This window comes from Botryllus schlosseri, chromosome 11, assembly GCF_051294905.1.
Source record: "Botryllus schlosseri isolate E-star chromosome 11, Bs_hap1, whole genome shotgun sequence".
Taxonomy (NCBI): Eukaryota; Metazoa; Chordata; class Ascidiacea; order Stolidobranchia; family Styelidae; genus Botryllus; species Botryllus schlosseri.
In genome coordinates, this window is record NC_137246.1 from 27,296,136 (window position 1) to 27,323,081 (window position 26,946).

At 39.3% G+C, this 26,946-nt stretch overlaps 6 protein-coding genes across 6 annotated transcripts in view; 3 read left to right on the forward strand and 3 right to left on the reverse strand.

The window, feature by feature from the left end:
• The window catches only part of LOC145449724 (atlastin-2-like), a 214,325-nt gene that overhangs the window by 113,230 nt on the left and 74,149 nt on the right, over positions 1-26,946 (forward strand). The window lies entirely within an intron of this gene.
• Positions 1-26,946, reverse strand: part of LOC145450343 (condensin complex subunit 1-like) — a 65,612-nt gene that overhangs the window by 32,662 nt on the left and 6,004 nt on the right. The window lies entirely within an intron of this gene.
• LOC145450791 (zinc phosphodiesterase ELAC protein 2-like) lies at positions 1,262-5,113 on the forward strand. The gene has a single exon (XM_080329298.1). It carries the CDS (start codon positions 2,261-2,263, stop codon positions 4,268-4,270), a length of 2,010 nt encoding a protein of 669 aa, XP_080185424.1. The 5' UTR covers positions 1,262-2,260; the 3' UTR covers positions 4,271-5,113.
• LOC145450351 (rho GTPase-activating protein 19-like) lies at positions 6,654-10,760 on the forward strand. The gene has a single exon (XM_080328862.1). It carries the CDS (start codon positions 7,940-7,942, stop codon positions 9,518-9,520), a length of 1,581 nt encoding a protein of 526 aa, XP_080184988.1. The 5' UTR covers positions 6,654-7,939; the 3' UTR covers positions 9,521-10,760.
• On the reverse strand, positions 11,769-23,861 carry LOC145450348 (amyloid protein-binding protein 2-like). The gene is made up of 12 exons (XM_080328859.1): positions 23,723-23,861; positions 22,702-22,839; positions 22,385-22,499; positions 22,209-22,323; positions 20,799-20,879; positions 19,408-19,564; positions 18,758-18,964; positions 17,404-17,614; positions 16,462-16,652; positions 15,870-16,035; positions 14,813-14,904; positions 11,769-14,138 (listed from the first exon to the last, which is right to left on the reverse strand). Exons 1-12 carry the CDS (start codon positions 23,858-23,860, stop codon positions 13,677-13,679), a joined length of 2,073 nt encoding a protein of 690 aa, XP_080184985.1. The 5' UTR covers position 23,861; the 3' UTR covers positions 11,769-13,676.
• On the reverse strand, positions 23,969-26,876 carry LOC145450353 (trafficking protein particle complex subunit 13-like). The gene has a single exon (XM_080328865.1). It carries the CDS (start codon positions 26,542-26,544, stop codon positions 25,384-25,386), a length of 1,161 nt encoding a protein of 386 aa, XP_080184991.1. The 5' UTR covers positions 26,545-26,876; the 3' UTR covers positions 23,969-25,383.

The window sequence follows — 26,946 nt, forward strand, 5'->3', positions numbered from 1 at the left end:
CATATGAACAAAGACATTAAGCATTGAAAAGGTATTGTAACGGGGCAAACGTAACAGAGTGTTACGTTTGTCCCTGACACGCTCGACCATGATTAGTGTCTCAATATGGTACCTTTCCGGCGATGCAAGTCCTAGTTTTTCTATCATCACGGTAGACTGTGGTAACATTGTTCCAGCTACATATATTACGTTGTAACAACTTGAGGTATTATTCGTCTGAAAAAATTATTCCAGATCAGGAAATATTTACTCAAGTGTCCAAAATTTCGTTTTTTTCAAATTATTTCAGAGTGTCGCGTCGTATCTCAACGTAACTTCACATATGTTAGGAGAGATAACTACCACATGTGCACACAAAATATCATGGCGATTTATCCACCCTACTAGCGGTGAGGTCGATTGTTACATTTGCCCCTAGTTACATTTGTCCCCGATCTCCCCTAATGACTCGAGTCATGACTCGACTCGAGTCCGACTCGAGTCACGATTTTCTGATGACTCGACTTGACTCGAGTCATTTTTTCAAAATACGGAAATGACTCGACTCGACTCGAGTCAATCTGTGTATTGACTCGACTTGGACTCGAGTCATTGCGCATGACTCGAGCCAAGTCATTGACTCGAGACTCAGACGGCCAAGACCGACATTTCATTGTAATTTTGAAGAATAGTTAAGTATCCACACTATTGGGATTTCGTCTGTTGGTACTAGTACCAGCTGGTACTTGAAAATGCGACCAGAAACTGCTAAAAGTGAGGAAAATTGTCACTAAACCAAACAGAGTTATAAAAAGTGGGTTTACCAAGATTTTAACTGGAAACTGAGCAGTCAACACAATGACTTGGACTCGGACTCGAGTCATAATTCCATGACTCGGACTCGACCCTCTGCTCGCTGACTTGGACTCGGACTTGACTCGGTGGGGAATTGAAATGACTCGACTTGACTCGAGTCAAAACTATAAAAGGGAGATTGGCTTGTGACTCGGAGCCTTGTGACTTGGTTACAACCCTGGTCTCAAGTAATGAAAAATCCGCCTGGTCTCAAAAATCTTTCCATCTCCTGCTATTTTGATATAATTTGGTGGGAAAATTATCATAAAATTCTACATTCAAAGCAATCTAGAAATCTGTGGCCATTGCGGCATCGATCAAAATGGGAAATATCCTGCTCCGGGTCATCCTGAACAGGCTCCTCTTTATCTCTGGATAGAATGCCATAGTTCCGCTTCACTGACATTAGTTTATTCTTCAATCACTTTCAAATCGGAAGCGCTCATTTCAGATTTCCGCAAAGTTGAGATTGTTTTAGCAAAATGTTTTCGCTCTTCGGCGGTATTGCTTTTAAACGCCGTTTTTGATATCTATAATGCTCCAAGTTGCAAGGCATTATCCTCACATGAGATACAAATATAGATTTTGGTTATAGGTGAGGGACTGAGATTTGGTTAGCAAAGTAGAACGGCGTTAATTTCCAGGAAATTTGTGTTCAGGATATCTTTCAGCTGGTTTCAGGCATATTTGTGCGTTCTGTCTCAACTACTTTTGCGCGATATTTTGATTATGATGAAAATAATAGTAATTATACTGCAATATGAGATTTAAACCATGCGTATTTGATGTGATCCACCAAAAATGTGTTTTTTGACCTGCTTACGCCTTACGTTACGGTATTTTATTTCTTTGCTTCTGGAGAATCTGTGGGGTGTAGGCTACTGTAAATTTCCCGCGTAGCAAGTATTGGCTTGTAAATTCTGGATAACAAAAAGTAATCAGTAAGTTTACATTGGTTTATTGCCAGACCAGACTGGAAACTGGTTGTTTTCGGCAATAAGTTACGCTTGACAGAAGGGTTTCTTACATAGAATTACTATGTAATCAAACGCGAAGTTGTGCGTGACAGCGTGACGTTACCACCAATTCTACTCTGGGTTTATCAGTCTGATTGTTTAGACCGAATGATCGGGACAATACAATATGGTCTTTGAATCTCAATCAGTTTAAATTTCAAGTCCTCACTTCATTAGTAAGACTGAAATTGCTAAAAATCAGACCATATTCTTTAAGTGTTTAGAATTTAAGACCAGAAATTGCAATTCATTTTTGTAATGTACGCTATATGCTTGGAATCCTGTGAGTTATAGTAGAACTAGAAAAGCCTACTTCTTGTGCTGATATGTTGAATGCATCCAGGTAGTTGTACTGTTGTTTACTGTGATTTCTTTAAATGCGTGCAGTGCAGCTCCACTCTTAGTCAAAAATGAAGAGGCCTAAATACAAGTCTCTAAAAACTGCTTTCGACGCTGTGATCGATGTGCATAAAGCTCGAAACGTGAAGAAATTAAGGAAAGATCTCTTCCATCCTTCGTGGTTCCCTACCAACGCATTGATACGCTTCCACGATGTAGGACCTTCCTGGGCCGGAAAGCCTGCAATATCGTTACAACTGAGTAATCATCGCCGGACTTCAATTGACAAGAGACATAAAATGTACCATTTCAATTTATCTCCCGTGTTTGATTTACATCCGCACGTTAGGAAGTCTACACCAATCGGGTTCTTTTTCACAAGTTTAAACTCAAAAAGCATTATAGAAAGTTTCCCTATTTATATGACCCATAGAGTCTCGAGCTCCTTCGCCCATGGATCCGAACTACCCTATTCTGGGCCGCCTGGATTTACTAACATCGTGAGAGAGATATACCGTCCGGGTATGTTAGCCAGCCAACGATCTGTCCCGAAACTCATAGAATTCTCTAAAAGATGTGACTCTGAGGATTCGTACGCGAATCATTTCATGGAGATAAGCAAGATAGCAGCAAGCCCCACTGCGGCGTCACCGACTATGTCTTATATCTGTAGATTATCTTTCGAAAAAGATGAAGATCCTGAAGATGAATGTATCATTCACAGTTCACCGAGACAAGATGATGAAACTTTACCCAAACAAGAAGATTCGACATCGCAACAATCTATTGCAATAGTAGACTGTCCATCTCTTGCCCATTTTGACGAAATTTCAGCCAATTCGCATTGGTCCAAGTATGATTTGAATAACCCATTTGCAGCCATAATTCATTTGACAAATCACGACGTTTTTGAGGCAGAATCGTATCAAGATTGGGTCAATCAATTTGGGACGAATTGCAAACACCTAGTCGTGAACGACAGTTGTCAGTATGTGTACCTTTCGGACGAATTTGATCACGCATCCAGACTACACATGATTTGTCCAAACCTGTTTCCTGCTGCACCAGTTTCAGAATGTCTTTTAAAATCAATTGATGGCAAATCTGATCAAGTACATAACGGCATGATAGTGTCACTAAATCATGCTCAATGTGATTTAATTGAAGATGATTTGTATGTGCAACCAGAAGATATTACTTCACGACAATCCCAATTGATGGAAATTTTGGAGGAACATTCAGAAGTCTTGAATACCATGCGCGCTAATCTAAGTGAATTGAAAGATCCCAAAACAAAAGATTATTATCCACGATTACATGTGCTCGGATCAGGTGGCCGTCATGGTCATAGTTTACGATCTCATGTGGCGTTTCTATTGCAATTGGACAAAGACAACTCAATCGTACTCGATTGCGGCGCTAATGTGACCAAAAGAATTCATCAGTTATTCGGCAAAGAAGCAAAGCGTGTATTAACGTCGGTGAAATTAGTTTTGTTATCTCACAAACATATCGATCACCATGCAGGTTTTCAGGGTTTGATCAATGCTATTATTGATGCGGGAGGTGGGCAAAAGGTGTTTTGTTTGATGCCACCCAATGTACTCTCAATTTACAAGTCATTCTTGGACCAAACCAGTAATTTCATTCACGTATGTGCACTCAGTAACCAGAATTCAAAAGCAATCACCATGGACTATCTTGGCCCCATTCTTCAACACCTCCCAATCCAAGATTTAACGCCCGTTTTAGTGAATCACTCTACTGTAACTTTTGGAATGGTAATCAAAACGAATTGCGGGAAAAAAATAGTGTATTCATCTGACACAACCCCGATGGCACCTCAATTGATACAACATGGTGTCGATGCTGATTTACTGATACACGATTGCTTATACATTGAAGATATGTATGAAACGGAAGCGAATTATCGTATGCATAGTACGCTGAAAGGGGCTCTAGCTACAAGCGATGCAATGAAAGCCAAGTTCACATTATTAACCCTTTGTGGACTGAATATATTCTCTATGGTTGGAAAAATTATTTCTATGCGTAACTTTAATTGTTTTGCCTCAACTTAGACATTGGTCAACAAAATTTAAATTTTCCTTTTATTATTAAATATTTTAAATGTTTGTCGCAAATTTGCGACATCAGGCTTTTGCAACAAAAATCGAAACAAAACAGGTCAATTTTGACAATTGAAATTATTGGTCAAAATTAGCCAAACAGTTATAGTTTTTGTTCAGGCACAGATGTACATGACATTTGACACATTTTATAACAGGTTGTTCGTCATGGGTATGTCTCTTGCATCTCTGCCTGGTGTCCATGGAAGGCGTGTGACCCACTTGTTCACGTTGGGGTTGGCTTTGTTGGTCCTCTTTTCATTTTCTTATGATACTCCTGCTGGATACAGAGAGATGACCTCGGTCTTTTTCCCGTGTCACTAATTTTCCATACTTTACCAGGTATTCTGCATATAATTTGGTGCAAGCAGATATTTTTGCATCTGTTTCGGAAATTGCACAAAAACAGTCTCGTCTGTACAGCAATTAACTATTGACGACAGCAATATCAACCAAATTTCAATTTTACTAACGGGATTAGCTTTGACAAAGGTACTGGCCAGTATCACGCTGCGATTGTCATACCACTTTACTGCCCAAATACTAACGCCGTCCAGAGAAACCTCCTTTACTACAAATCTCACTCTCCTTGTCCTGAAGTCTGTGCCATTACTGAATTGACCGCCACTCAGTATGTTTGATCGCACGTTTGATCCTACTGAAAAAAATCACATGCGAGATGAACTATGAGCAAGAAAGATTTGATCTGCTTCCATCGATCTCGGGACATGATATCAGAAACTTTATCATATCTAGTATCATTGGCCCATTACAAATAGGATCTTGGCATTTTCACGATAGACATTAACATTTCGCTAACATGGTTGGGTTATATTTTTATCTGCACAAGTCACACACAATGTACAATGCGATAAGACACAATGCGATGTCATGAACAGATAGGAGGCTGTAGAACGACACGCATCAGTAGCGATCCTTTACTTTAACATCCACCTCGGCCTAGAGTGCCCGATGTCACAGTTCTTTTTCGATGTTGATCTCTTTGAAGCCGCGGCCCTTTCTACTAGTTCTTTTCCATTCATTGTGAGTGCTTTCTTTCGTCGGGTCTTTTTCTGGGCTGTTTTGTCGCCGTAATAACGGCAACGGCAGGGGAAGAGGAGCCCAGATAAACCTCCGGCGGGAATCGAACGCGGTTCGCCTGCGTGCTGGGCGCTTATCGTAACCATTACACTATCTCCCCTGCTACATCTACATATGCATGCAACTTCCCAAGTCTTTTTCAATACCGTCTCCAGTCATCTACATTGCCTTCGTTGGATTAGTTTGAACGGCAAATACATTGCTCTCATAAACAATCCAGTCCAGCAATTCCGCTCCAACAAAATATTCGATATATGCGTGCGGAGAAGAAATAGAATAGTCACTGTCGAGCAATTCTGCCTTCCATTAGGAAAATAGTAGCCAGGGATCTTTTCACCTTGAATTGTTTTCCATACAGGTTTTCGTTTCGGTTCGTGCGGTGTACATGCTATGACCCGGTGTTTTCCCTTTCCCTACTTTTGAAAACACGATTGAGGAATCTTCATCAGATTCATCGGTACAAGAGGATTCATCCGAACTCATTTATCACATAGCAGCAGAAGTTGCTGCAGTAGAACGTTCTTCATCGTCAGAATCACTGCCACCATCTTCACTGCCTTTCCAGCTTACCGTCACTTGATGAGTGATTTTTCCCCATAAACACATCTGGTATCCATTTCCGCAACAGCAATTTCTGATTGAAATTATTCACAATATTTGTTACTTTTTAGCACTATTCTAGTAGTTAGTTGACATATTTATTGTCATTATGTGATGTATCAAGGCAATTTCTTGACTCGTGAAGTTGGTGAATCTATTCCCCTCTTTTCTCACGTAAATACCTATTCCATATGGAAATATTTCAGTAGTAGGAATGTTGTCAGAATTTACCAACAAAGGGCTAATGACGCAAATTCGCATCACTCCCCATTTTCAACTTTGCCAAGAAGTATAACACATTATTGATCCAAAACACTTCTGGCTATGTGATTTATGGTGTAAAGAATGCTATACATATTTTTATAAACGAATATACTCACGAAATCCTTCGACCGCGAAGCAACAAAGAACGTGGGTCCACTGACTTCACTCAGACATGCCAATGCAACAAACAACGTCCGGGACACCCACCTTTCACTCCAAACACTCTATTTTAAAAGGCGCCAAAGGGATGTTCGGAATGTGTACTTTCTGCAACGGCCGTCGTGGCCATGCCAAGTATGCGTGAAGTCAGTACAAAATGATGTAATTCGGTATGTACCGAATTTGTTACGCTAGTCCACAAAGGGTTAACTCATTTTGCTCCGCAATATCCCCTTTTACCAACTAATGAACTGCCACAACAGTATTCTAAAAGTGTGTCGTTTGCGTTAGATCTGTTGTCTGTAAGCCTGTCTGATTTGCACCAAATGCCACATTTAACGTCTGTGCTCGAAGATATTTTTCGAGAGGAACTAGCGACTAAACGTGAATATCTTCGGAAGCTTAACTTAAAGAGAGAGGATAGGAATGTTATGATTGAGAATCTGTCGGCCTTGGTGAAGTAGATCTGAAAAATTTAACGGTGTAATGATGATATCTTGGAGGTGCAGAACTTCAGTACGGGTATGCAATTGTATGATAAATTTATATTCATATTATGCATGTTTAATTCAATATGAATGCATTAATCAATTGTATACTCTTGTAGAAGTAATTAAGTTTCTACTCAATTACAAGTAGAAGTAGCAATTTCCAGTACATGACAAACTACTTGAAGAGGAAGTAGGAAATTTAAGGACTGAAAAGTGCTCCATTTAATAGTTTCAAAATTGGTGTAGAACGAGGGTATGCATCAGGGTCCTTCAAAAATAACTTTTTTTTCTGAATTACGGAGATTCACCGATTAAAACGCTGCATACCAAATTTGGCCAAATTGCAATCGGTAGATGCGAACGTACAGGAATTTGAAAAATTTTGAATTTTTTTTCTCAAATATTTTTCCAACCGGTAAAAGCGTAGTTATTGCAGTTGATAATTGTGGATTCGCAAAAATAGCCTTGACAGGGGGTGATCCTAGAATTTCTAATTAAAAACTGTAATAACTCTGCTTCTACGGTTTGGAATTGCGTCAAATTTGTTTTTGTAGACATCTCAACAATTTCACGAGGTTGACAGTAGAATTTGAAAAACAAATTCGATAATTTTTTAATAAAGGTAAAATTTACATGTGCATTCAGGTTTATTTCAATATCAATATATTATTCAATTATATACTGAAGTTTTGTACCTCTAAGAGTCTTTTTAAAATCCCAGAATAAAAAAAAACAACCACTTGAGTTACTATCATGCATCTACTTGAGTACCATGCTTTGAAAAGGTAGAGAAGTGCTCAGTTACGGTCTGATATCACTCGGCACATAATTACAGTTTACAGTACCGCCACACAATTGCTTATGACCGAATTTCCTGCCTAACTAAGTAAAAAACAGTTACGTCTATTTCTGTTACTTGAATTTATGCCCAAAATCATGTTTCATCCTTTTTATTTCGATTTCAGATATTATTAATAATGGCGTGACAGCTCTAAAGCTAAACATAATGTCAACACAATCAAAAAGCCCGTCCGTCGTTGTGGTAGACTCGGCACAATCGGTTCACGAGTTCTCCTTGCTGTCGACTCCCACGAAAGGCGACGCCAGAAGCTCGATGCTGGATCCCGATCATTACGTGTTCAAGTTGAAGTTTGAAGAGGAGGAAAACTTCTTGGAGCTTGTCGTCAGCCATTTAACTAGATTCCTTCATCTTCCCGGGGAAGAACTGGAAAACATCAGATCTTCTGCGGACAACGACGCTAAAGCAGGCACCAGTAAAAGCGCGAAAAAATCATGGAATTTCATGAAGAAAAAGGAGACGAAGGAGTCTATTTTCGGAGCGCCGTTAACGGAAGATAGCTTGCTGCAGATTCAACATCTCATGGGATTTTTATCGTCACACTTAGAGGTGGAAGGTTTGTTCAGAAAACCAGGTAACGCCCATCGTTTACAGCAGTTACGCGCGGCGTTGAATACCGGAGTTTGTATCGATTTGGAATCGAGTAGATTTCATTCTCACGACGTAGCCAGTATTTTAAAATCTTTTCTCGGAGAATTGGCGGAACCGATATTGCTGCACAGATATTTTAACGCTCATTTACAAGTCGCAGACATGATGTCTTTTGATGTGTCTGGAAATCGTACTCAAATCCCGGATAAAGCGAAAAGAATCGAAACTTTGCAATTACTCCTGCTACTACTGCCGACTGTAAACCGTACGCTTTTACGCGGCATTTTAAACCTGCTGTTTCAGACCGCGAAAAAGCAGAAATCCAACAAAATGAACGCGACAAATTTAGCGACCATGTTCTGCCCGCATTTGCTCTGGCCGCGGAATCTGAAAACCGCGGAATTTCAGCAAAATATCGGAAAGCTAAATGAACACATGGCGTTTATGATAAGGCATTCGCAGAAAATCTTTGTAGCCCCGCAATATATTCGTGATGCGGCACAGAGAAAGTTCACTGGTTCTGTATCGAGCGAGTCGAACCAGGGTGTAATTTTTACAGCTTCCGGGGCTGTTAAAAGGACGTCTAGCGGAAGAGCTGAGTACGCAGACGAGACAAGGTCTTATACGGAAAAGGCTTTGAAGGAATTGTTCGAACAAGTGAACAGCATGCCGAATTCTGCGAAGAAAAAGAAAATTGTTAAGAACATGGAGAAACAAGGCGCTACTCCGCTCAAAAAGAATCACAAACGCAGCCGTACTTTCGGAGGCATGATTAAAAAGAAAGTCCTCGCAGTGGCTACACCCGCACCAAAGCTTGACAGTGATGACACCAGTCAAATTCGGTCGCAAAGCGTTTTTAATTTGCCGCAATCGGCGAGGACGGCAGAACCAAGGAGCAGACCGGTTTTGTTGAGACGGAAGTCGGCAAATTATAAGAAAACGGACAAAATCGCGAAAGAAAGCTTTTTCAGACGGTCTGTGAAACAGGAAAAGCGAAATTCGAAGGACACTCCTACAGGCGATGGTGCAGAGAGAAGGACTGTATCAGTGCCGATGGCTCCGATACCGTTTCCTACACTGGATGACAGCGGAGAAAAAGACTTGGATCTTGGAAAGACGAAGGAATCGACAGTTTGATAATATCTCGGTGTTACTGTTATTCAGTGTTTGGTTACATTGGAAACTGATGTTGTTACATGGTAAGAAAGGATTGTCGATCGAAATACTGTCGTTCCAGTAAAGGAGACTGTGTTATCAGTCGGATTTTCTAAGTGTGAAGAGAATACTTCAACAGATCACGTAAAAGTGAGACATGAAAACGGAATAGGGCTGAGGAAAATCGAGTACCCAAGTGATTTAATTTTAAATATGGTATTGGATTTAGTCGCGTATCAGTCATTATGATGTCACATCAGTATAAATGACATGATAAGTTCAAATATGTACCTTTTATGCGACCACATAGAATAAAATGCAAGCTCTACATCACATTGAAGCTTTCAGTACTCGGTAGCATTGTGTGTCGTTACTCGACTTAAATTGAATTACAATTAATACCCTATTTGGATTGGATTGGATTGTGCCCACTGCCCAGCCCTAGACATGAGTAATCTGTTAAATGATAATTTTGTTGGAATAGAATGGGACTCTGAACAATTCTGCTTGACTGATAGCTATTTCATATGGAGCTGGCGCAGATGTTTCGCCTCTAAGGCATTACATGTGGGACTACATGGAAAATTTGCTATAAAACCACTATATATAAAACTATCTATTCTCTTGTCATGTCAATGTAACGCTGGTTAATGAACCCGTTGCTTGGTTCAGGTGAGACTTTGCTTTTTTTGTGAAATTTTTTCTTGAAATGCTGACTGACAGCCGCTGTTGGTATGCTGGAATATATTGAAACGATATTGAAGTTTTCTTCATTATATTCAAAGCTTCCCAATAGTAGTAACATAAACTAGTAATTTGAACAGCTGCCATTGATTTGATGATACGTTTTGATGCTGTCTGTTTCTTCTGTCTTTTTGTCCGTGGAGTATAGCAAGGTTGTGGGGTACTGGTATTTGTCTGTATCTGTGTACATTCTGCTGCGTTTATTCGGTTACAAGGCTGCTTGCTTTCTTGATGTCGCCAATTGGTGTCGGATCGAAAATGTAGGAGCATGGCCTACTATAGTTGGTCACGGTAGAAGTAATAATAACATGCAAATGCTGGCGATTGTAGTTTAAGGAGTTGATGCGCCTATTACATCATATATACTCACAGTAGTTGCGTCTGCTTGACTACAAAGGTATGTCGGTATGATCTTTTTCCTGATTTTAACCCCACTGCTATTTTGTATTGTACTTCTCAATATAAAATCATATCTCTAGGTGGCTCTGTGTTGAAACTTTCATCGCAAATGTACCGAGATGACGTGAGATGCTTTAGTTTAGACTAGGGCCCGGCAAGCTGATTTGCTCTACGGGCGAGATTCAAATCAGACGTTTTCATATGCTGGTCTTCAAACAACACTAGTTTTTGACATTGAAATTGATAGCAGATTATACATATTATCAGAGCTTATCAAAGCTAGTTAGCTAGGTGCTGCATTACGAAAAGGTATACACGGGTCGACGAGTGCATGACGAACTTAACACCAAAGTAGTGGTTTTCAACCTTGGGGTGACCTTTTTGTTTCTTTTTAATCAGATATCAATTGTTTATATATATATATTGAATGCTTCAAAGTACACAAGGTTGCGTGAGTTCATTGTAACAACTGAGGGGTGCGCCACACCAAAAAAGGTGGATCACTGCACAACACTGAGATGGGGGCATCTATTTTTCAATGCCACCAATCGACAATGTAGAATAATCAAATAGTCGAGGCGAGATAGTTGCTAACAATAGCGCTACTGAAGCAGAATGATGAAATAGTTTCTGGAAAGGTTGAGATAGATGCTGACATTGATGCTACTCGAATAGAATGAAATACTTCCCGATGGAGTCGAAATAGTAGGCGACATTGATGCCTTTCTAGTATGATAGTTAGCGAAATATATATGCACCTGACATCTCTATAATATAACCGAAGGTTGCCCAGTGCCCGCTAACGTACTTTTCAAGGACCAGCAGTTTGCTTATTATGGGTTGCTGGCCAGTGGATAGTAAATATCGCCAAACACAGTTTGGAGTTCTCCATCAGATTATCAGTGATCTTGAACGATGTAAATCTGTACCTTCACTCGACTTACGAAAGCATACCGACTTCGAGAACCGGCACTTTGCACACCACATTTCGAGATAGTAAACAGCCATACACAACTTCCGAGGGGGAATTAATATTTCATCACTCTACACTGCACCCATTACCCTATCGAGAACTGACATCAACACACGCGGTTTTAAATTTCTTTATTACTGTGATTTTCCACCAAGCTCAATAACACACCATGAAAGGAATAACTTGCATGTCTTTCGGGCGCTTGCAAAACAACCGTAGACAAGGTTTGAAATGGAGAAAAGAAATGCAACGAACAACATCAGAATAACACATAGAAACAGATGGAGAGCAATACAACTAGCAAAAAACAATGCCTCAAAATCACTTGATATATTTTGTCAGGTTCAACCTAACTGTTACTACAGCTGATGAAGATGGCAAGATGAGGGCAGTGTGTTCAGAAATCTTCCATCTTAAATGTTTGTATTCACAAACTACAACGAGAAGCAGAAGCAGTTTCAGCTTCGAATGCAGAATTTGAAGAGAAACTAATCAACAAAATGATCCATCGGTTCAACCAGAGCATTGAGTGTACTGATGTAACGAGAGTTAGCCTCTATATCGTCACTGGAATCAGAGTAGCTTTGTCAATGTACTGTACACATGAGAGAAAATCCAGTTTTTCTAAATTTTTTATGTTCTTATGGCCATATCTTGACGATGGTTAACTTTGAAACAATGTGTCAAAATATGAAAAATTGACATAAGCTACTTTGATTCCATGGTGACCATATCGTAGCCTTATCAGTCACTAAGAATCATAAATTGCAATAAAAGAAAAGATTCTACCAGGCCAGGAACCACATTCGCAACATCTAGACACGGTAATGAAAAGCCCTTTTTGCCGTCACTACTTCATGGTTGGTGGACAAATAATTTACTGTGCAAAAATCGTTTTTAGCATTCATAATTTTTATACCACAAGTACTTGGTATATTATCCCAACATTACACAGTCCGATACCAGTCACACATAGGACGGGGCTTACGAACAACATCAAGAATACAGGATAAAATACATTCACTATAAATATGATGCATATGGAAATAGCGAATATAGATAGACCTATTTCTTTTCTTCCATGCTAAATACCCTACCAGTATGCCCTCAAGTCACGAAGAAAATTGTTGGAAAAGATAGCAATGTTCAAAATGAGTGAAAAAATACAGGTTGTGTGTGTTTTGTGAACTCATAACATCTTCGAGTATAGAACCTAAGGATGTGGAATTTACTATCCAGCAATTCGGTCCAAGTCACGAATATTCCGACAGCGAATCACGTCACCATGCTATGAATTGCATGGGTCAATTCTGTATTTCAGTATAAGGATATAGTCATGGCCGGAATTAGAAACAATCTGACTTGGTTTTCAGTAGGGAGGTCACTGCCAATATTTGTCGTATGAACGAGTCCAGACAACGAGAATCAGCAGAAACATGTCAATGGCCGTCATACAAACAGTGGAACAAAATTCTCATCAACCGCCATCGGCATTGGCCACACAGTTTTACTACAGACAACTTACTAACCTACTGACAATAGATATATGGCTGCCATCTGCACGCAAATACAGCTTTTATTGGTAATCCGATAGCAAAATTTAAAACTAGTGTCAATCGAGAGCTGGTGTCGTACGTATTCCGAAAATACAAATCAACATCATCTCAGGGCGCTGGACCCACAAAATCAGCATTGTCCCGAACAATCGGAGTGCTGTGGTACATTGACCTATCGCACTGCCGTAATTGTTTGCAATAGTGACGATTTTCAGAATTTCAAGGCAATTTCGGGGTAGTTCAATTGCCCTGACCAGATTTTGATTGATATTTTCGGAATCACTGCGACAGTAACTTTCCGCAAGGACTAGTTTTATCAATATTAGCGCTTGGGTCGCCAGCTATAGGATTATCTTTAAAGACTGCATTTGTCCTGGGCAGCAGTAATGATTGCAGCTGTAATCTATTGTTTTACAGATCAATTCACAGAACCGTCTTATCTCGTAAATAAAATCAAGACAGCCGTCTACTCGCTTTTTATTTTCCTACGCTTGAACGATTTTATCTTCAACGGCATGACATGGAACTTTTTTAAAGCTACAGATATCTCGTCGTCATCGGGGAAAAAGGATTCGTACGAATCTACATTGATAGAGGAGGGCATTGAATTTGATGATGCCGCGTGGTTAGCATTAATTTCATGAGGATTGTTCCCACTCTGTTGTCGATCCGCGCACGCTTGCTCATGAACGGGTCCAGCAAAAGCAATATCGTGTGATGTGCGAGTCCTGTTTTGAATAACATTTTGCGGCGATTTGTCTGTATCTGATGTTATTGTTTCGAAAAACGTGTCGATAATGACGCGGGTGTTCTGGGCCTGTTCCTGGTCCGTGTCTGCGATGAGATCGTGCAGTCCGTTCAGAGCCGTCGATCTTCTTTGCTCCCGTATGGAATACCATTGGCTTAGAATATAGTCGTATTCGATCATCTGAAAGTATCAGATTATTACCAATTTCATCATTTCGAAACACCGCAAGACTGAGATACAATGAAAAGATATTTGGAGAGCTTCCTGGAGGTACAATTCAATATACAATTGAATAGAAAATATTCGGGTTCATTTCAATATGACTATTCTGTTCAATGAAAAGATAGGATGCTGTCGAAACGAATTGGGAGTAATATTTGAAATCAGACACCTACCCGGGCCTAGGCGACGTAAATAAGAAGCATACACGCTGGATGAAATTTGAATAGCAATTCAATTAATGCTACATCATTCTAGTAAATCAGTAATTGCACTATACAATTGGATAATATATATATCATATTGAAATAAACCCGGATATTTTTGAGTGACACTCGTCAGGGGTTATCGTCAGCAACTAGTAATAAATTGAAAAGGCCGGACACGGTTGATGATTTGCAATGTTCTTTTTAATTCTCAACTAGTTGAGATGACGATTACCCTTGAGAGTTAACCGAGAATATTCTGGTTTATTTCAATATGAATATATATTATTCAGTTGCATACTGAAATTATTAAACATGAGTAAATTTTCTCAAAGAGCAATCAGGCAATGCAGTTTATTTAATACAATAATTGATTAAGTTGAAATACACGCCAGGTTTCTAATACACGTTACAATCAATTTCGAATACCTTTTCAAAGTCGCCGAGCTTGGCATAAATCTTGATCAAGCCTCTGTAATCGTACTCGAGCCCGCTGTAGCCGTCGCCGTAGAGCTGCTTCGCTGAAGTAGAAGTAATAACAAAGTCATTCGGAAGAGTTTTACCACAAATATGTGTATCAGCCGGACCTGGAAAACCAGGTAATTCTAGTGGTCTAATAAAAGCGAAAAGCCGGTAATCTAATCCGTCAAATGTCTCTATACTTCAATTCTAATCTAATTTCTGGTTTTCCTGAAACTGCTACATGAGAACTGTCTGGTGCGAAGAGCCAAACTTCCTGTACAGACAATTGCCATTCTTGTGGTTATGAGGTTGAACTGATTTGAACTGATTTGCCAATTCAGTCATCTTGATTTTAGATTTATTTGGGAAAAGCTGTATAGTAGGGGTATTCAGAAATGACTTTTTTTCTCAAAATGTACCGGCTACTTGATAAAATTGTTAGGTTACCTATTTTAAGCCTACACACCAAATTTGGTTCAATTCCAACCAGTAGCCGCATTGCTACAGGAGCACAAAGTTTCTATTTATTATATAAATATATATAAACAAAAATCTCAAAATAACTGTTAGGTTGTCTACAGAAACGATGTTCACCAAATTTTGCTCGATTCCAACCGCTGGAAGCGGAGTTATTGCCGTCGAAAAATTTTGGATTTGAATAAAATAGTATTTACGGTGACCAATTCTTCAATTATTTATTCTAGTAAATACTATTTTATTCAAATCCAAATTTTTTGACATCAATAACTCCGCTTCCACCGGTTCGAATTGAGCCAAATTTGGTGTGTAGGCTTAAATTAGGTAATCTAACAATTTTATCAAGTAGCCAGAACAATTTGAGAAAATAAGTCATTTTTGAATACCCCTACTGTATATCTATAAATACTAATCCAATTCTTATTTGGAAAATCAGAATTTTGTTCAACTCTGATATCAGTCGATAAAAAACAGACTATATACACTTGACAAGTTACTTGTGAAGTACACAAGTTACTTGTGAAGTAAGTATCAATGGTGATCTTACAAATTGCAATGCTACGCAGGTATAGACGTTCTGCCTTCTCGTATTGCTTCATGTCGTAGTTGTACAGAGAAGCGATATGTCCGATGGAAAGGGCTACTTCGTAATCGTTGGGCCCGAGGAGTTCTTCCTTAATGGCAATTGCCTTGAGATGCATCTCCTCGGCTTTCTGGAATAGAAGCAACAGTGAGATTTCGTTAAATTTCTGTCTAAACCTTTTTCGTAAAACTTTAATACAAATTTTGCAGACCGGCGAACCTTCAAAAATCAAAATTCAATATCAAAAATCAAAACGCAATACCCAGAGTTGGCTCGAGCCAATATCTGTATTGACAAGACTTGTACTTGAGTCATTGCTCGTGCTCATGACTCGACCTTGAAGTCATATAACTCGAGACCTTCTATATGACTCGACTCGAGTCAAAACTAATAAAGTCAAATTGATTTGTCACTTGGTTACAACCCCGCATTTTGAGATAGAAAATTGTAATCTATTTGATACACCTGCAGGAAAGGTTTATAAATTACTGGTTTACATCGTCACCCCAATCAATCAACATAAGGCACAAAAATGAAGTTTCGTCATTCTTTCTACCTCGTAAAGTTCCATGGATTGGTAGAGCCTGCCGAGGTTACCAAAATGTTTCGCGGTTTGGACGTTATTTTCGCCAAACGCGTTCATCGCCAGTTCCATGCTTTTTAGGTGCAGCTGATGCGACTCTGCGAGGAGTTTTTTCTGAAAATGCTGATCTTCCGAATCGATCGCGATTTCTTCCAAGATTAATGCTGAAAACGACGAGGTTTCAGCAATCGAAAAGTGTTTGAAAAATCACACGGCATCTAACTAAACAAAGAACAGCAGCAATGAGCTTGTTGTCACAACAGCGAATAACCACTAGGGCTGAGCACAGTGATTCGAGTCTCGAGCAGTGAGGAAACCTTGAAACCTAGATTGGTCGTATCGCAGCCAGGGTTGTATTGACTCGAGTCATGACTCGACTTGAGTCGCGATTTTCTGATGACTCGAGTCATTTTCTCAAAATACGGAAATGACTCGACTTGGACTCGAGTCATTGCGCATGAATTAAACCAAGTCATATGACTCGAGTCTCAGACGGCCAAGACATACATTTCATTGCAATTTCGAAGAATAGTAAAGTAGCCGCACTGTTGGTATTTTGCCTATTGGTACTGGTGCTTGAAAATGCGACCAGAAACTGTTAAGTGAGGAAAATTAGTATATTATAAATGCGAACCATTCGATATCACCAAACAGAGTTATAAAAATTGGTTTTAACAAGACTTTAACTCAAATGAGCAGTTAACAGCATGACTTGGACTCGGTCTCGAGTCATAATACCATGACTCGGACTCGACCCTCTGCTCGCTGACATGGACTCGGGACTTGACTCGGTGGTGGATTGAAAATGACTCGACTTGACTCGAGTCAAAACTATAAAAGTGAGATTGAATTGTGACTGGGTTAGAACCCTGTTGCTGGTCCTATTATTGATACATAAAGATAGAAAGCTCCAACCTTTGACTCGATTCGACGAAGCCAACAGCAGATGATTCTTCGGCAGTATCTTGGTCAAGATTTTGATGGCTTTGTCGGCGTGGCTTAACGCCTCGTCGAATTTCCCGGTACTGTACTGGTGCACGTACGAAGCGTACGCCAGATCTTCATGAGCCACCGCGACATGCAAGTTTTGTCCGCCGAAAACGTGCTCTCGTATGGCGAGCGCGGTCTGGAAATTTGCACAAGTTAATAGCAAACTGACTTGTACAAGCTTATGGATGAAAAAAAATTAGTTGCCGAACAATTGTATATTCAATAGTACCGGTATGTTGAAGTTCCGTACCTGAAAGAGTCTACTCAAATTGAAGTTGAATTTGCGAAAAATATTTTGGCAGCAATAATCATCCCCAGAAAAGCAGTGCATTCGAACAGTGTTATTCAGTCAAGTAATCTCAAGTTACGTGACGCAAATTTTCAAAGTGACTAGGGCGATTTTTTTTACCTTAATATAGAAGATTTTGACCTAAAAAATCAAAATTTTTGACATGTTTCTACCTTAAAAAACTTGAACTTGACCAAATTTTTACCTCATGTATGTAAATTTGGTGTTTTCCCACATAATGTTAGAATTTTACTACTTATTTTCATTTCTGGTTGGAAATGTCTGTCCTTACAAAGTAGTTTGGCCTGAAAAAACTTTTTCGACTTGAAAACTGACAAATTTTTACATGAAAAAACTTTATTTTAACGAAACCTGGGCCTATGAAGAATTCCAGTAGTTACATCTCGCATTATGTTGTAGTACAACGAAAGATGCTTTCCTACATTCTCGGGAAGAAAGTGTCTGTCCTTACTAAGTAGCTTGCCAAGAATGGAGAAGAACGTTCAACAGCAGCAGCTGTTGGCTGACAACACTGAAGTCGTGCGTACACTACTAGTGACAAACAGTGTTGCTTCATTCTGACAATGTAGTCTGCATCACAATTTTTCATCATGCGCGGCATGATATAAGAACCAATGCCCACGCAGTCTTGCTTCAGTTGTGATATTGCGGTACGTTGAGCATAACACCATGTCAACCTATTTGTTTCATTTGACCGTTTTATGATTCACTATGACAATGGGCCGTCTACAACGGTAGACCTATAAAGTAGGCTACAAGCTGTAAAATGTCAAATGTTAAGTTCACCGACAGCGCAAACATCTACGATACAAATAAAATGCAGGTTGCAAAATATTTTTGACTTTGTAAACAATTTTGACAATTTTTTGACCTAATGCCACAATTTTGACAAAATTTCGACTTATTTTGACATGACAAAAAAAATTTGCACACATTTTAAAACAACTTCAAACCGACTTCCAATCGCACCTGGTACGCTTTCAGCGATTGAGACACGTTGTCAACGTTGAGGAGGTAAAATCCATAGTCCATCAGTGTTGATGAATATTTCGGATGTAACGCACCAAAAACTTCCCGGGCCAAGTAAACGGCGTGGCGTACGAGATGTTCGGCTGCTTTGAATTGCCGCTTCACGACGCAGGCTCGCGTGGCTAGACGCAACACATCGATCATAGTCTAAAAATATAAAATTGTATATCAGGTGGAAGCTGGGGTTCCAATCACTCAGGTCCTGACCAATGTTCCCTCTAATTTTGACGAGTCTGCGCTCACTCACCAACTCACTGCGCAGACCCTTGGACAACAGTACGTAACGACTAAAAAAAAAGGTCATCACTTCGGATTTTTTGTGCGCAACTTAGATTTTCTGTGCGCAGAGACCGTGTCAGCACTGCGCATTTGCACAGCTTAGAGGGAACATTGGTCCTGACTCAATTCGGACTCGAGTCGCGATTTTTTGTCGACTCGACCTGACTCGACTCATACTTGACTTGGTTGTGAATTCAAAATGACTCGACTCGAGTCAAAACCACAAAAGTGTTATTGATTTGTGACTCGGAACCTTGCGACTTGGTTACAACCCCACCCATTCGTATTTCTTGAGATGAAGCAAGCTTTACCGTTTCGGAAACATATCCGGGTTGTTTCAACATTCTGACGGCTTCTATACTCCATCGGTAGGCTTTGTCGTACTCGCTTTTCGCAAAATGGTACGCTCCGTACTCCATGAAGAGCGAAGCCAGATTGAGTTCGACGTCGGGCATAAAAAGACGCAAGCTACAAAATCAGAACTTTTGGTTATTACAAGCAGAAACAAAAATACAATACCATAGCACAGGGGTGGGCAAACTACGGCCCGCGGGCCGCATGCGGCCCGCCACACCGTTCTGTGCGGCCCGCGAGAGTCAAAAGAAACTTTTTAAAAATATTGATAAAATCCGTACTAAAAATCGAAATAATGCAGGGACTTCAATAAACTTTTTCTTAGTATATTTCACCATGATAATTTGAAGACAGTGGTTCTAAAACTGGGGTGCGCCCCCCTCCACTGAAAAAATTTTTCGCGCTCCGCGCGATTCTCATTCTCGTCATGATTGTTACTGTGTATTTAGTCTAAATTTCATATTGAAAAATTCCTGATCCACATTCGTAACCTTCCGTGCCATCTAACTATCTGTTAGGTTTGCTAGCACCCTATAGTTGCGTTTTGTGATATTACGATAAGGGTGGCGCGAAATTTTTCACCATCATAAGGGGGGGGCGTGTCACAAAAAATTTGAGAGCCACTGTTTTAAGGTAAATACTTTCTTACTTTATGTTTAATTTCTGACGCGACAGCCCGATCCCAAGGCCCACGCAGTTTGAAAGGTTTCAACTATATACTAAACATCACAGAAATCCTAAACGAAATTGATGTAACTCGGATAACGAGTGGGATTTCATATTGGCCACTTCAGTTTTAATTATTTCAGTGATGTGCTTATACAAACGATTTACGCGTGTCTTAGGTAGATATGCGTAGAATTGGGGTATTTATATTTTATCCACACATCGTAGATGCGTGTTTCAAGCTAACATGGTTATGATGCTGTGAGTATTGTGTGTCCTGGAACTGAACCAAACGTGGAATTAGTAAATCTATGAACAGATCGCTGCTCATAGATTTTAATTTCAATCCTGTTCTAAGAATCGGGACAACCGATCTTCATCTACATAGTTTTGACAAATTGGTTATTGAGGTCGACCAGCCAATGAAATCTCGCCATGTTTCTGACGTGTGTACGATATCATCATAGCAATGTTTGTTTTGTTTTAAATAGGAACATATATAATCTCCATATGTCCTCACTATATAGTCTCAATTTTACATAGTGCGGCCCGCGAATGACTTTAGATGTTGAATGCGGCCCGCGAGCTCAAAAGTTTGCCCACCCCTGCCATAGCAAGAATAGAGGGTAGCAAGTATAGATGTCCTAGGTCAATTTTCAGTGAAATTTTTCTATATTAGTACCTTTGGAATATTTCTTGTGCAGTTGAAAACATCTGCTCTGTCTCTTTGTATAAACAGTCAGCGTTGTAGGTATGAAGAAGTCTGACAAAAGAAGCAGAAACTGCTCAATGTATTGAAATTAGATTTACCGAATTTGCGAAAACTTGGAGATTGAAGATTCCGAAGAAAGAAATACAACAAAAATCAAGTTTAACAGTTCATTTTCATTTCAAATCAGGAATTATTCCAATAAGCACGAGAATTGCAAATATCTGTACACCAAGCCTGGCTCGTGTCTCAGTACATAGTTCTCTTGTAGCATTTTCCGCAAAACCATAAATTAGATAACAATTAAAATTAGAGAACAGAAACGTTTCACAAATTAGATCAGAATTTGATTGCCGCCATTTCGCTCTAATTATCTACTTAGAAAACTAGAATTATCTCTTCCTAAATGCTCCTAGAACCCGATTGGGCCTAATATAGAAATTTGAGGGTGGTGCTATTAGCCATCTAATGTTACAGAAATGAAGATATCAGAGAGTGATATGTATATTACCGGTAAGTAAAGAAAAACAGAACTATATTTATAGAGAAAAGTTAGTTGAGGTGATTATACCAGTGATCTACTAATGCAGCGTACGGGCGTGCCATTAGGGCAATTTTTTTTTATCCAAAATTTTCACATTTGTTGACCTCGAAAATCTTAATTTTGACCAAATTTGACCTAACGTATGCAAATTAGCTGTTTTCCCCCATAACGTTGGAATTGTGCTACATATTATCATTTATGGTTGGAACTATCTGTCCTTACGAAGTAGTTTGGCCTGACTCTTTTGCCTCAAAAACTGACAAATTTTTATATGAAAAAACTTTATTTCAACGAAATCCGGCCCTATGAATAATTCCTGTTGTTACATTACGCATTATGTTAGAAATTATTAAAATTCGTTGTAGTACAAAGATACTTTCCTACATTCTCGGGTAGAAAGTGTCTGTCCTTGCCAAGTAGCTTGCCAAGAATGGAGAAAGAACGTTCAAAGCAGCAGTTATTTATCATGCGCTTCTTGATATAAGAACCATGCCATGCCCACGCTGTCTTGCTTCAGTTAGGATATTGCGGTACGTTGAGCATAACACCATGTCAACCTATTTGTTTCATTTGAATGTTTATGATTCACAATGAGCAGACAATGGGCCGTCTACAACGGTACCGTAGGCCTATAAGTAGGCTACAAGCTGTAAAATGTCAAATGATAAGTTCGCCGATAGTGCAAAATCTACGATATAAACGAAATGCAGGTTGCAAAAAAGCAAACAATTTTGACATATTTTGACCTAACGCTACAATTTTGACCTAATTTTGACTTTTTTTGACATGTAAAAAAAATCGCCCTAGTCATCATAATTTCACGGAATCCAATTGCTTACTTTGTGACGCAATGGAAGGCTTTCAAAAAACAATGGTTGTGAAGACAAAGCACAATGCAAGCGGAAAGCACCCGAGACGCGTCCTCATTCCAACCAGCTTCCAAAAAGAATCCGCCTACAATAATTTGATATCGATTAAACGGGCGAATCGCTTAAAACACCTTTATAGTCATCACCGAGATGAAATCCCCGAGAAATTGTGGAGTCAAAATCATTTTCATCATCATCCAAACTGCTTTGCTGAATATCGGAGGCTTGCTTTGAATAAGACTCGGCTATCACCTCTGATATCTGCAGTGAGGTAAGGGCAACAGTTGACGGACTTGTACAAACCACCAGTTGCGCATTTTGAAAAGTAAGTACCTCTGATTCTACTTGCAAGTTTTGAAACGTGAGTAGTTCTAGTTGCGCATTTCGAAAAGTGAGCAGTCCTAGTTCAAGTTGCGCATTTTGAAAAGTAGGTACTACTGATTCTATTGTAAAAACTTATTACCTTGATGTCTCTGTCTCGAATAGCTTGAAAAGAACGGTGAAGATCGAGTCGACGTTTCTTGACCGTCAGCATACGGGAGAATATCTCCAAATCGCTGAAGACTTTAGCCAGTAAGTCGAGTTTCCCATCAAGGTATAGCTGAAATGTGAGAGGACTTCGGTTGGTAATATTATAAACAGAGAGTAAACCAGTGGCAGACATGAACACCTGACAAAATTTTTTGCCTTTTTACAAAACAGTTGGACGGCAAAGAAAACTGATGTCAACCATGATAAATTAATAGGACTAAGCTCTATTATGTGGAATATTCTTTAGAATAATTGAACAAATCAACTTAACAGGTAATTTGAAGGTAATTATAATCCACGGTTAGCCTACTGTACAAAATTACAACAAAACAGCTGAATTTATCAGCTCGGTTAACTATTTCAATTAAAACTATTGTGATAAGCTTGTCTAAAAGTCAGATAATTTTTGCTAAGTAGAAACAGGGTTAGGGTACGCTGTGCAGTTAGCCTTGGGGGTTAATTGAAACCCCAACTGAGAGCTAACCCTATCTGTACAATTATAACCTTAACCCTAAGACAAAATAACCCCAACCCCTACAACAGATATACTCTCACTATTCAGTCAATTTTCGAGAACTCGAAAATGGGTTGGTTAGGTTGGCATTGGGGGTTAGACCGAGTTAACTTACGTTGAATCCACTATCCAAGTTAAGGGTTGAAGCCCACCCAAACCTTAAACCTATAACACCAACCCTAAGACAAGTCAACGACAACCCTAACTCCAAAATTGTCAGCGTCAAATTCTCTCAAGGCCAAGATCTCTGGCAAGCATAATGCAATAACAGTTGAACACTTTTTCATTAAAATGATATAAATACTCCCCCGCCCATGCCAGAAGGTCGCATGACCAAATATTTGTGCTAAGAGTGTTAAATAATGAATAACATACAAGATTACAATGTAATATTATAATATAAACAGCCTTCATTGACTGCAGTTCTGTTAGTACTCACTTGATGAAAGACAGCAAACTGTAATGACACCGGCAATGTCAATGTTGCATTTTCAAATTTTATAAAGTTATCAGAAATGATACTCAGGCAACATCCTTTAAGGCTTTTCGCCATCCAGTCCAACTCCATAGCTTCCATGATTGCTCTGAGAGTAGCACCATTGGGGTGCTTATTACACCGAACCAAACATCTACCGCCGAGATCACACTCACAATATCACGGCTACAACATTATCTTCATAAAACACTGCAATGATTGTAACAATGACGCTTTGAAATAATGAAAACGAATTATGACATTGCACGAATATCTCAAGGAAATTGTCGGTCGATTTTTTTGGACTTCTTCAATACACATTTGGGTTCCCCATAACCCTCGATCCAAGATCGTCACTGACTCTGGTTAGGATTCTACAGTATAGTGAGGTAATGCGCAATGGGTGAATGAGGTGTGTCTATGGGCAGAGACCCAGACACACCTCCTTCATCAGCCCAGACACATACGCATACCAAGCAGACTTGTATTAATAGATAAATCTGGCTGACTAATCTGAGCAAAATATCGTAATCTAAATTGTGAAATGTTCCTATGCTCCAATTTTTTATTCTAATTCAATGTCTGGTTTTCTTGAAAATGCTGAAACAAACAAAACTTGGTGTACAGACATTTGCCAATCTCATGCTTATCAGAACGAACTCTGATATGATAGGAAATGAACTTGATTTTTGTTGTATTTCTCTCTGATTCGGAATGATATTCAACTTCCAAGTTGTTGCGAATACAGTAATTCTAATTTAGTTCCGAAAAGATTGTGTAGCTATAACTCTAATTTCATTCGAAAAATCTAAAAATTTGTAGTTGTTCAAATCTGATCCCAAGTAGCCTATTAGTTAGATTATAATCACTAATCAACAGTTAAAGTGTAAGGCCAAGAGTCATGGGGGCACTGTTTGATTGGTGATGGGGTACATAGCTGGATATGATGGGGGTATTGAAGAAGTGCAGACCTTTTTACAATGACACTCAGACGGTTGGTACTCGCACCTGCCAACATACTGAACATCATATCGAACAAAATTTGTACCTAGAACTAATAGGCTTACAATAAAAACATGAAAAAACAGATATACATAATCACCGCATTACCAGTATGTTACTCACATAACTTCCAACATACAATAAGAAAATAGTAGCAGTAAATATAATAGAAAGGCTACGACTTGAGATGAGATTTTTAATGCTTAATTAGATGCACCATTATGCTACTAGAAGATAGTAATGCTAATCAACAAGTATGGCTGAGCCCGATAATTTGAGTACTCGAATCTGAATGAGTGTTAATTGTAGTAACTCAAGTCGAGTAGTGAGAGGCAATTTTTTCAAGTACTGAAATCATACGCTCCTTGCAATTAATAGTTGATTTACCAATGTGAGTTATAGTATCGATATTATTTTCTGCTGTGGAAGGATGTAAACCTTAATTGATCGTGTCGCAGCATACTAAACATTTAGTACATAGCTACATAGGTTAGTGGAAATGACCAATCTGCATTATATTATCAGTGGTAGCATTTTCCACATCATTCATAATGTTATCATAACCGTACTCGATTCAGAATCAAATCACTATTCACTAGCCCTATTGACAAGCAGAGATTAAGTTACATATCGTCGGAATCCTCAACAACTAAAACATAGTGAATATAATCGAATTGATGTGTTCGATCAATTTCAACATCAGTTATTCGCAAGCCTGCAACACCAAGCAAGCCTGTAGAGATTGGCAGCAGGTTCAAAGTCACATCAGTAGATGATTTTGCATCCAATTTATCCAGCTGACGTCCGGATAAACCTTCCCAGAGCAAGCTATTGTGATTCTCGAACGACACCTTTAAATGCTTTGGACGTTCGCTGCGATTTGTGACACGACAAACGATCTCAAAAGGACGCATCGCTACCACTTCTCCTGGAATTTTGACGACATCTACACGAATATCCGAATTGTTCATCGCAGGTCTTTGAAGTTGACTCGTTTGTAATCTGCCCCGTTCTCCCAATCCAGTTTTCCAAACGATATCTAATTTTCCGATTGCAGACGGTATATTTTCTCCCCAATTTTCTGGTTCTAAATTCTTCACTTGCATTCGGTAAAGATATTGACGAGTGTCTTGCGGCTTCAAATAATGCTGACTTTCAAAGGTACTAACGCCGTTGACTTCATTGAGCGAAACACAATCGTAAGATGCAGATGGATCGAGGACTACTTTTTCAACACACATTGCAGTGTTGGTCATATTTTGAATTTGCGCTTCCAAGTATAATTCAGTCGGGCCGATGTTGTAAAACTTTGTTTTGACATCGAGTGGTTTTAGGACTTGAAATTTGAAAAATTTGCGGAAAAATCTCTGACGCCCTTCAGCGTTTTTGTAATTTACACTGCATACTAGTATATGAGTGCCGAGTTCTTTAACTTCATGTCTCATAACATCATCGATGGATGTAGCAGGTGGTAGATTTTCTTTAACAGGTATCTGTACCAGGTTAATCCGTTGCGATCCAGTTTGAAGATCAGCTTTCACCGTAACTTCTGTAGCATTTTCGTTGCTATCATTATGAACAGTGACATAACTGACGAATGTTTCGCCTAAGAATATGTTACCAAAACTTGAAGGCAACACCAGCAGATTGTCCAAAACCGCTGGGCATTCGCCTTTGCCAGTTGATTCATCGGCACCGATTGCCCCGTCGAACGTGGAAGGCCATATTGTGGGCTTGGTAAGCCGCATAACACGCAACGCGAGAAGGTGGCTTTCTTCTGCCATATTATTTGGTCTGCGTATATTCTCTAGTTCAGTCAATATTGAAAAACGTACGGGAAGTCTATTACGATTCCTATCAATTGAAGAACAACTGGCAGCACCGAACCGAAACTATCATCCACTGATCAGCTGTCCGGCCTGGTTGGTTATTTTGTTTTGATATCCTCGTCTAGTCTTCTAGTGAGCCATATACAGATTCTAATTTACTACTCCCACTGATCTACGGACGATTTGCAAAGTTTGTGATTCATAGATTTTTTATATATTTATGCAACAAAGGTATCCTACCTACAAAATATATTTCAATTTCGTTCTTGCTGCTCAAAGCGTTTCCAGGCTGCGACAACGTCAATCCAGACTCTCAGGAGTTTTTACTTCTCAAGTTTCTACTTCAACTATTCGGAC